This window comes from Bombus terrestris, chromosome 11, assembly GCF_910591885.1.
Source record: "Bombus terrestris chromosome 11, iyBomTerr1.2, whole genome shotgun sequence".
In the NCBI taxonomy this organism is placed as follows: Eukaryota; Metazoa; Arthropoda; class Insecta; order Hymenoptera; family Apidae; genus Bombus; species Bombus terrestris.
The window spans coordinates 16,816,589-16,828,815 of record NC_063279.1 but is presented as its reverse complement, the minus strand read 5'-3'; the positions used below and the strand labels follow the sequence as shown (position 1 = coordinate 16,828,815).

The 12,227-nt window shown below is 25.0% G+C and overlaps 3 protein-coding genes across 4 annotated transcripts in view; 2 read left to right on the top strand and 1 right to left on the bottom strand.

The window, feature by feature from the left end:
* Positions 1–4,506, top strand: part of LOC100650974 (dnaJ homolog subfamily C member 5) — a 31,751-nt gene extending 27,245 nt beyond the window's left edge. For both annotated transcript variants that reach the window (XM_003399390.4, XM_003399391.4), the window contains one exon: positions 145–4,506. In XM_003399390.4, coding sequence (XP_003399438.2) covers positions 145–212 — 68 coding nt within the window. In that variant the 3' untranslated portion in view covers positions 213–4,506. The remainder of the gene's footprint in view (positions 1–144) is intronic.
* Positions 4,507–4,726: 220 nt separating this feature from the next.
* LOC100642624 lies at positions 4,727–6,452 on the bottom strand. Its single transcript, XM_003402761.4, has 2 exons — positions 5,160–6,452; positions 4,727–5,061 (listed from the first exon to the last, which is right to left on the bottom strand). Exon 1 carries the CDS (start codon positions 6,012–6,014, stop codon positions 5,235–5,237), a length of 780 nt encoding a protein of 259 aa, XP_003402809.1. The 5' UTR covers positions 6,015–6,452; the 3' UTR covers positions 4,727–5,061; positions 5,160–5,234.
* A 718-nt stretch (positions 6,453–7,170) lies between these two features.
* Positions 7,171–11,272, top strand: LOC100642743 (mitochondrial dicarboxylate carrier). The gene is made up of 8 exons (XM_003402762.4): positions 7,171–7,327; positions 8,475–8,587; positions 8,802–8,957; positions 9,100–9,266; positions 9,334–9,541; positions 9,873–9,953; positions 10,029–10,085; positions 11,056–11,272. The coding sequence occupies exons 2-8, from the start codon at positions 8,492–8,494 to the stop codon at positions 11,167–11,169; spliced, it is 879 nt and encodes a 292-aa protein (XP_003402810.1). The 5' UTR covers positions 7,171–7,327; positions 8,475–8,491; the 3' UTR covers positions 11,170–11,272.
* Positions 11,273–12,227: the final 955 nt, after the last annotated feature.

The following is a 12,227-nucleotide window of genomic DNA, read 5'->3' as shown; positions in this document are numbered from 1 at the left end:
ATATATTCATTATTATCATTTTCATTGTCATTCTTATTTGAAATATTAGTAGATGATGAATCTTTATATAAATGTATGAGCAATTACGTGTTTATCTTTCTTAAACGTTGTTTAATTACTATAATATTTATTTGTTGGATATAGCTGCCTCTACAAATCCTTTCATTGGAGCAAACGTTGGTACAACTAGCACAACTGCAACAAAGTGGTAGTCACCAAACGATAAAAACGGTAAACTTATAAGCGTTGGGATATTTGTTATATAACTTTTACGGGGTGGATTTTGATCTGTGAGTAGTGTGCAAGACATTAAAAGATTATTGGAAATGTTTTTTGTAAGAAATTTACTTAATTATCGTCAAATAATTAAGTTACAGAAGAATGTATGCACTTTAAAAGTTTTTTATTATCGCGTAATCAAATATTTAGGTTTATATCTATTGAATGCTTTAATATTGACATGATAATAAAGTGATATATAGTTCAATTCTTCTTAACATCTCCAAATAATTTAATCAATGATATATTTGTCTATAATTTAGAAAAGGAAAAGAGTCAGTACAATTAAAAAAATGAAATATTATAAATGACATAAATATTAGAAACAAAAGTTACTAATTTCTTCTCAATTTTTAAATTTAGCAAATTAAGACAGATTTAACAAAGACTTAGTAAAGTATATGGGATATGAAAAGTGATATTAATATTCATATGTAAATCCACCCCGTTTCTACAAATAGACAAAACAAAGAGTGGCGAATAAGGATCTCGATATATAAATATTTAATTCACAAATTCTCAATTATTCTCAAAATTGAAATCAATATTTAATGATAAAAATCACATTTTGTTAATGCATGAAATACGTAAACAATGTACGCGTGAATAAAAATGGCTTGAAGTTACTAGGAAACTTTTCTTTGTTAATTGATTATATTATTATATATTGTAATTAGTATGACAATAAGTTATACATTAATCCAGCTGCTTCTTCAAAATATTTATTTTTAATAGTAATCGTATCCTGCGAAACACAACAATGTACATACCGAGAATGGATTCATTACAAAGTGGAACTTCCAGTCTTTATTAGGATGATGTGAAATTAATGCACAATATTATTTTAATCGCTTATTATAGCAAATGAATTTACAAATTCAATATCAGTTTCATAATTGGTTAAAGACATTATATAAGAGTTTCATGCTTTTATTAAGTAAACGCACTTGAGTAGGATGATTTACAACAAAAGATACTAAAATAAATTTCAGTATTAAAACTTCATAATAAAATACGCAACAAATTTGGATTTATAATTGAGTTCAAAACATATTTCATAATTTTTACTTCTTAAAACAAAGAAAAAATTTTTTTTCATTCATACAAAAATGAATATATAAAATTAAATAAAAACAAATAGTATTCAATAATATATTAACATTGATATTATGTATATTAATATACTAAAATGTATTAAATATAGAGTGACGAGCAAAAGTGTAAACACACTCCGCTGATTTTGTGTAAAAGGCGATACTACGACTAATTTTTCAAGTGATCGGTAAAAATTAGGTAACAGTAACTACAAGCTACGTCTGATTAACGAAATGTAATAGTTCATTTTCATTAACATTGATAATGTACAGAACATTTTACAAAAATGGACATCTCAAACCATGTTTACAGTTTTGCACTTTAATTACAGTCGTCGAATTAAGGTTTCAACCTAGTATTTCGTCCACTTTCCTTTACTTCTTTTTAATGCTTTTAATCTACGAGGCATACTATCAATTAAATTTTTAATTATTTGTGGTTCAATATTGTACCATTCCTGTTGTGTTCTTTCCCATAATTCATGAACATTTGAAGGTAGATTATTATATTTTTCCAGCCTTCTTTTCAAAATGGACCACAAATTTTCGATCGGATTCATATCCGGACTTTGTGCTGGCCACTTCATCACAGAAAAATTTTGATTTTCTAGCCAGGTTTTAATTATTTTTGCAGTATGCTTAGGATCCCCGTCTTGTTGAAATACTATTTCACGTTCATTATATCCAATAGAATTAACTACAGAAGGTAAATTATTTTTTAGAATGGTCAAATAATGTTTTTCTCGTATTATACCTTCGATTCGAACTAAGGGACCAACACCTCTGTGAGTAAAGCAATTCCAACACATAATTGAGCCACTTCCAAACTTCATAGTTTGTTTTATACCACCTGGTTGATCATTATTCTCGGATGAAGTCCAATACCAGGGCCTTCCGTCGGATTCGAATCTGTTAATTTTTGTTTCGTCACTCCATATAACTCTTTCCCAATCTTCGGTCGTCCATTCTTTGTAGATGCCGACAAATTGTTTTCGTAATTTAATATTTTCGTTTGAAAGAGCTGGTTTACTTTCTTTTTTCTTCGCTCGAAAACCAATTCTCTTTAAAGGGCGACGAATGGTCCATTCGCTAGCACTTATTTCGATTTCCTGAGCAGCAATTTTTGGCGTTTTGTAACTATCCGACCGAATACAATGTGCAATTTCACGTGCTGCTCTATCCGAAATAAGTCGCGGTCCACCGTTTTGTGAAGAAATTAGTCCACTAACATACTTTTTTCTTATTCTTACAACTATCGTATGACTGACACCACATTTCTCTGCAATTTGCCCCAACGACAAACCTTTATCACACAAACAAATAATACTGTTCTTTTTATCTTCACTAAGTGGCTTCATCTTGGATTAAGCATATCAAGCTGAAAAATAATCTAACAATGGTGTGGAACAGTTGATTGTGAAACAGTGGACAATCGGTGCTTATTGACAGTTTCATTTCCTTGACATTTACATGCTATCATAAACGTTTCTGGCGAAACGTGCAAAACTGTAAACATTGTTTCAAAACACGATTATTATAAAATATTCTGTACATTATTAATGTTAATGAAAATGAACTATTACATTTCGTTAATCAGGCATAGCTTATAGTTACTATTACCTAATCTTTACCGATCACTTGAAAAGTTAGTCGTAGTATCACCTTTTACATAAAATCAGCGGAGTATGTTTACACTTTTGCTCGTCACTGTATATATACGCATTTTATGTGTTGTTATTGTTATGACATGTATTCACATAAAATATAAATGGATATTTTAGTAATTTTTACTATCTTGTTGTCATGTATAAACTATTCCATACAACGTAAAAATAATAGTACTATTATATAAAAACTCATTTTAGCTTTTATAGAATAATTCGTTTCCGCATTTAATATATTTAACCTCCTAATTCTTATTTTATAAATGTAAAATAGAAACTGTATGTTAGTTGTATTTTTTAACGATTTTTCTATATAAAAACTGTTAATATTTACCATTAAGCGTGAAAAATGATGTATTTATCTTATCACAGATGGTAATATATTTCTGAAAAATTTATTAACTAAAAGATTATTTTTTATCGATATGTATAATTATACAATTATATACAAATTGCATTAATTTTACAACACCCTAATGGTAACCAATAGCAAATTGCAACAAATGCCAAAATTTAGTTTATTTGTAATTAAGATTAAGAGTATTATAATATCTTTTTGCTCTGCTATTCGAAGAATCATATTATTATATCTGTAAATATTTATGCAATGTATTATGAAGTAGGGAATTATAAAACTTGTGTCATGCAGTTAATGTAGCTAAAACAGATCAAAATGTTTAGCTTTTGAAAATGGAATATATACCTAATCATTAAAGTTGTTTGATATGGAGCTTAGAACCAAATTGGTAATGTGTTTTATTATTAGTAAATTATTAAGTCAAAAGCAATTCAAGCCTACTATAATCTTGTAATAAAATACCACGTTTTCACATTTATACTGTATGTAACCATAGACTACAATTATCATTTCAAATCATATAATTGTGTATATAATAAGGTTTATGCATTTAATACTTTAGTTCAATCAATTAAAGGGTTTAGTAAAAAGTGTATTGATTATGAATTATGAAGTATCAATTTGCTGTACTCTTAATTTGCATCTTATAATGAGTAATTATATTTGTCTTGGCATACAATAGTTTATTACAAATGTAATTTATACGTCAAAATTTATTTTTGCATCATATTCCATATCAAACAATTTTTATTTACCATTTCTTTTACTATCTCCATAAATGTTTAAATTATTTTGATGACTTGTGTTAAACGTCTACATCTGTATGTATTATGTATGTGTAGTATAAAACATCATCTGTAATATGTTTGTACGTATGCACATATATATGTGTATGTATACAGAGTGGACTGTTTATTTCAGAATTGAACTAATTCTGAACATATGTAATTGCATTGTATACTTTTTCCTAAACTTTATTGTATCAATAATAGCAGTGAATGGATATATATTAAATCGTAATGAAATTCTGTGCATAGATATATGCATGCATACATATATACATATAATTTATTGTTGAAGAAGTTGTAGAATAAATTTTGTGCGAATATAATCTGTTATTTGTGCATATGTATTCATATACATTTATTTATAACTTGGATAATATCCAATAGACATCAATCCTCAATATTTATATTTAAATCTATCACAATCTGGAGACAGAGCTTAGTTTATAGAAAATTAAAAAAAAGAGGTATTAAATTATTCTTTTATGCTATTTTTTTCAATTGTCCCTTATTGATGTATTTATTCTATAAATTAAATGAAATAAATTCTGCTACAAATTAATATATATTTTATACTGTACTGCATACATACACGTCTTGCATATAATGTAAGTACAGATAACATGTTCCATGTTATAAGATACAATATGATACACAAATTGCAAATTGCAAATAATTATAAGACTTATCCATTATTAAAAATTACATCTATGTCCATTCCAATTTTTTAAATATGATATTTTTATTGTTCCTATTGCCATTTTACTAATTATTTTGATAAATTAAAACAAACCACAAAGATCAATTTTGTAACTATAAATTACAAAATTATAATTTAAAAAGTTATAATAAAATTCAGAATTATATACCATTTATTGAATCTGAAAAAATATGAATGATTAAAAATTTAGTAATAGCAGATATGTACTATCATCTCTTCTAGTAATATAGAAGTAAAACAAATATATAGCAAACTTACAAAATGATTTATTACTATTTTTCTGTATATGTGCATATCATATAGAAATATAAATAAGTTTCCAGAAAACTTGCTTTATGCTAATAAAGCTGATGCACCAGGTGTGTAAATTTGTACTTGACGATCTGATAACTTATATATATATCTTGCTACTTCAGACCAATTATATTTTGTTCTAATATCATCCATTTTCCAATTAATTGTTATATTTCCAGATACATCACTAGAATATCCTGTTTCCAGAGGTTCGATTTTAACAAATAAATCTGCCATGTGTTTAAGCCCATATGCAAATATATTAGAAACAGAATTTTTCGGCTCATCTTTATAGGTGTGTGTTATAATACAAAGTTGAGATTTATTGTAATATTCAACAAGTGATCTTAAATATCTTATATAATATGTAGATTCTCTCAAATTACATCCAAAATTATAAATATGACTAAAATCATCAATTATAATAGTAACAGGTTCATTATTTTGTACTATTTTGTCATACTCATTTTTAATAGTTAAAAATATATCATGAATAATATTGTTTGCTGTTTGTTCACATGTATATTCCATATTAGATACAATAAACTTCATTGGTTCTATAACTGTAACTTTACGTTTTTCTTTCAATAACATAAGATTATAACCAAATTTCATACCCATATTATGATAATGATTCATTGTATTATGAAATAATATAAAACATATTCCATAATTCTTTTTTAGTGCATTAAATATAACACAACTCAATAAAAAGCTTGCATTACTATCATGTTGTTCTTCTATGCAAATTAATTTTCCATCCATATTTACTTTATCAATGCCAAGTATGTTCGATATTGAGTCCATTATATTAGCCATAATTCATATCAAATATAACAGAATATTCTATTCCCAAATGATTTACAAATTAACTACAAAACAAATTGATGTTATTATATCTTCGGACCAAATTAGTTTCTGTAGGCCTGTTACATTTAAACACCGTCGAGTATGATAAATATTGCATTTCAATTTACTCAGTAATTAGTAATTTCTTATATATAACGTAATAAAATCAGAATATAAATTTCTCATCTTATTGGATTGAAATACTCTATAATAATATGAACAATAATATAATAATATGAAATTTAAGATTAGATTGAGCTGAATTGAGATTGAGACCTAACCACAGCCGACTCTAAAATCAGCTGTCTCTCTAGTTGAAAATAGGGCAAAACAGAACAGCGTTGCCGTGTCGTTCAGTACGACTGGTACTGGAGTCGACTGAGATCTAACTGATTAGGTATCGATTTGTTACGACCAACGGCGCGAGTTTTTAAAGAAGTTTTGACACATTATATTGAATTAATATACAAAAAATAAATTTTAATATTTAACATACTGTAATTTTAGTGATTTAATGTTAGAATTAATGTACATATAAATTACAAATTAACTAATAGCAGCTAATAGTATTCCAATAACACATTTCCAAAAATTGTACAAACATATGTACATATTACTATTTCAATACTTGATGAACTTTGTACAAATAATGTATTTCTGCAAATTATGTAATGGATCGTTACATTAATAATTGTATATAAAAGTTCATAAAAATCGTTGGAAAATAATATAAATAAAAAACTCCATAAAAATTTTAATCGTATAAAAATATCCTAGCGTTAATCAAATAGTATGAAAATTCAAAAAGATGACTAAAAACTAACAAATAATAACGACATTATATATGTATAATATATAGAATATTGCCACTTATAATGTGCATTTTTTTTAAGTAATTGTAACATGTATATAAATACTCAATTTTTTTATACGAGCCTTTTTTTTCCATTTCACATAAATATGGGTATATAGTATATATATACATATAAATTCATATATATAAAATTTATATTTTCTAATATCCAAACACTTATTTGCAAATAATTATTACTTTTGCTAAGAGAAATATAACCATTCTTAAAAGTAAGCATATCGATGAAAAGGAGTTCCAGTTTTGAAAGGAGGTGGTATAACACGTGGCTATCAGCTGATGCGTGCGCGTTCACCAACTTTCCAGCTCTGTTAACTGATTTTGGACATTACGTCAGTCAGAGTTTAGATATTGCCGGGTATACTTACTAATCAAGAATAATTTAAAAGTTCTATTAATGATACAATTTATAGTAAGTAGCTTCCTTACATTATACTCTATTTTTCATTCTTTTTCTTCATTTTTTTTGTGTTTATCTTATCTATATTTTTTTGTTACTTTGATTTGTTAGTGACTATGAAAGATCACCATAATTATTTTTGAATTCTTATCATTAGAAATTAATAAAAAATAATCTCCATGTAGTAAATTTTTACGATATAATTAATAAGTTCTTTTTTATACTTAATTTGCTGAAGATATATGTTTATATTAAATTGAATATACAAGCGTACACAGAAGTAATACGGATGTTCTACTTACATACCGCTAATAGAATTAATTGTCAATAAATCCTAATTAAACATACTTGACACACATGTATATGCGGTATAACTATAGCTTATATCATGTTTCGTAACAACGTTTAAATGAAATCATTTAAATTTTAAATTTATGAGAGAAATCGAAATATATGTTCAAGAATCATCAAATTTTTATGAAGAGAATTATGTTAAAACATTATCATGATTATTTTATATGTTAAAGTATGTTAATAATAAGTTATTTAATTATAACGATTTTTAGGCGTTATGTATATATAATCAGTTATAAATATGTGAATTTTGTAAAAATGTTCCAAATTTTATTTAAAAATTTGCGTAAATCTTTTTATATAAATCTCTTAAATAATTTATCAATTAATAATTGTATTCTCAATTTAAGTTATTGTTTAAATAATATTATAATTAAGATGATCATTTTTTTCTTCTAGAAGTATATATGCATACACACATAACTAAAAATCACGCGAGCGCGCGCACAAACATGACGTATATGTACATTATAATTGTTTTAATATCTACAATAATTAGTTTATTACAAATCACATTAATATTATATTACATATCACATTAATATTATATATATATATATATATATATGTATTAATAATTAATTTTAGTACTTTAAAAATTATTAATAGCTTAATCATTCACTTTTTTAATTTATGTATGTATATATATATAACTCATATATATATACAGTTTATACATATATGTAATCCCAAACCAATATGTAAAAATATAAAAATAAGTAAATGTGTTAATTACATTTTATTTTAAGTAGTTTCATTTATTAATTATTTATCAAATGTCTCATTTTTACTTGTTTTATGAAAGCATAAAACACAGAAAACATGACAGATAAAACAAAAAAAGTGTCACGGTGGTATTTTGGTGGGCTTTCCTCTGCAGGTGCTGCTTGTGTTACCCATCCTTTAGATTTGTTAAAGGTATTTTTATTACTAAATTCATAGATGAATATAACATAAGTTTCAACTCCTCTTTTTTTTAAGATTATAATTAAGTAATTAACAATTAAATATACTAATTATATTTTGAATTTCAAATATCGTGTTAAGCAAACTGTGAGCTTCATAATTTTTAAAAAATTTTATGATGTACTGAAATGCAATAGCATTTCATTTACACACCACACATTTATAGGTTCACTTACAAACACAACAAGAAGGCAAGCTATCTATAGCACGATTAACTACATCTATAATACAAAATCAGGGAATTTTAGCTTTGTACAATGGATTAAGTGCTTCTCTGCTTCGTCAACTTACATATTCTACAATGAGATTTGGAGCATATGAAGTAAATTTATTAACATTATATGTATTATTTACTTATAATATCTACTTTCTTATAATTTGATTGTATATTTAACTTTTCTATGTTATTACTTGAGTTATTACATTATACTTTTCATTTGGATATATTATATTTATATATATAGGTAGGTAAACAAACATTTGAAACATCTGGACAAACATTATTATTTTACCAAAAATTATTATTGGCTGGATGCTCTGGCGCAGCTGGTGGTGTTCTTGGAACACCAGGAGATGTAATTAATGTACGCATGCAAAATGATATAAAACTTCCACCACAACTAAGACGAAAGTAAGGGTCTAAGTTACTATCTTAATTTGTTTTTGCTTTTGTTATTTAATAATAAATTTTATTATAGTTATAAGCATGCTCTAGATGGAATAATACGTGTAATTCAGCAAGAAGGAGTAAGTCATTTATTTAGTGGATGCTCTACAGCTACATTAAGAGCTGCATTAATGACAATTGGACAACTGAGCTTTTATGATCAAGTTAAAATTATGTTGTTGCAAAGTGGTTATTTTAAAGATAATCCTGTAACTCATGTTGTGTCAAGTGTATGTGCAGTAAGTATATTTAAATAATATATTCAAATTTGGAAAAGTATAGTAATCATAAACATGGTGTAATTCAAACAACAATTTTTTTTTTATTACATGAACTTTAAAAACACAAGATATTATGTAATAAACATTATTATTATTATCATTTCATACTATTTCATATAAATATATGCATGTATTACAATCTATACAGGCTTGCAGTTCTTTTATACAATGACACTAATATAATAACACAAGATTTATATAGATAGTAGTAGATAGTAGCAAATAGTAGTAAGCAATACATACCATATTATTTTATGCATTCTCAGTTAATGTTTTATTCCTATACAAGGGTGCTGTAGCTACAACTCTTACACAACCTTTGGATGTTTTAAAAACACGAGCAATGAATGCTAACCCAGGAGAATTTAAGGTAATTGTAAAAATAAAATTAAATGAATAACGTAGTATTAATGTAATAGAGATTTATTTATGTAATGTTTTATAGAATTTGATGGATCTATTTTTGTATACTGCTAAGCTTGGACCATTTGCATTTTTTAAAGTAAGTTTCTTTTTTATGTATTGAATTAGTTTTTCCTAGATGCTTCTATATCATAATATCCTAATAATGGGAAGGTTATAGTATGTCTGAGTAAACACATTTGAGATAAATTAAAGATAAACGTTTAGAATTAGTAATTAGAGAAAGCTTTTTATGGATTTTTTAGAATAATTAATTTGGACAGAAAGTTTATATTTAGATTCATCAGAATAATTAAGAATTAATGTGATTTTGTATACCCTTAGAACCTTGCACAGTTCCTGTAATTTATAGCTTTTTTTTCTACTTAACCCTTTGATCACTGAATGCTTGGAGTTAAATAATCTATATAAATAGTACATTTAATTCAATAGGCATATATATTTTTTAATCACAAAGTGTTCAGTTAAATTATTACTCTCCATTGTAAATGAAACATCTTCTTTTACTTTACATGTAGTTTACAGTAATGACATTGATTGAATATATTTATAGAAGAAATTAGTTATAAATGTTTCAGATAGTTTAATAGTAGTTATTTTACTATTATTAAATGCATAGTAATGATTCAATTATATAAAATGTAGAAAACGTTTTGTATCTGTTTGAATTTAATTTTTATCATGTATTTGCATTGCAATAAGAATATATATTTAGAAGTGCCAAATTATTTATTCGTAACAGAATATTAATTTTTATTGAAATATAAAGGAAAATAATTCATGTGTACATCTAGTTTTCTAAAGAAACCACATATGTATCTGTACTTAAGAAGGAAGATTATGTATTTTAAGTTTTATATTTTCAATCTATTTTGTATCATAAGGTATTTATGTTGTAATTATAATTTTCTTAATTGTATAATTCAATTTATTTATATATATCATATCTAAATGTGTTTATCCGAATAATAATCTTCCTGTTAATGTATTCTTATAAAATAAAATTTCAAGCATATGAGTTTAAAAATATATTGATTACTTTATTTTAGGGCTACATACCTGCATTTATCAGATTAGCTCCACAGACTATTCTTACATTTGTCTTGTTAGAACAATTAAGATCTAATTTTGGATTCTATCCTTCGGATGTTCCAGTATCATAGAATTTAATTAACTGTCTTGAATACTGAAACATAATATTCTTCTGAAATGTTCCATAGGAGAAGAAATTAGGATATGAAAGTAAGGAATAAAAAAATGATAAAAGTGTTTGTCCTATTTGAAATTGTCCAGTTGTAACTATTTTTGCATGTATGTACAAAATCTTCCATACATGATTTCTATTAATACTATTATACTATAATATATATATTATATATACAATATATATATTGGTAGTCTTATACATTATATATGCAATATGTATAATATATATAATGTATAAGGCTACCAAACTGATTGATATCAGATTTTTTGTTTTTGCAATTACTGAAAATATGCAAATTTTTTACTTAGATAGAGACATAAATACATATATCACATATATTACTTTATTTATTACTTTAATTTTAATGAAGTATATATATTTAAGTGCATATTAAAGCTCAATAGATTTAGTGTCAAAAATTGATTTGTATATCTATATATATATATATATTGGTATCTTGTACTACTGTATGTACACCATTCTATTTTTATAATAATTTATTAATTATAGCAATCAATTTTTTTTTAATAAAAATATATATGCTGAAATTTTGTAATAAAGATAAACAAATTCAAATAGGACAAATTATTTTTATATGTTGAGTTTATTGTTACATTTATGCCTAAGTTTTATGAAATATCTTTGGTAAGTATTTCACATTATTACAATCTTAATTTTCAATAGTATATAAATTGTATTTGTACAAATATTAGGTGATACTAATATTTGTTATTCCAGTAATGATATCTAAAAAAAATAAGTATGATATTTTCTGATTAAATGATACTATAGGCATTTAGAAATTAGATAATCAGATAAAATAAATATATATTTATTAAAAATGATTTGAACCTTCTTTCACTTATTTTCACAAAACTTAGCCAATTTTTGTTTTCAAAAATAAATAAACTTGTTCTATATATATGTACTACATACTATGTGTCTAACACATATTCAAAACAATTAATATAATCAGGATATTGTAATATTCATATCATCAGGAATATTGTAATT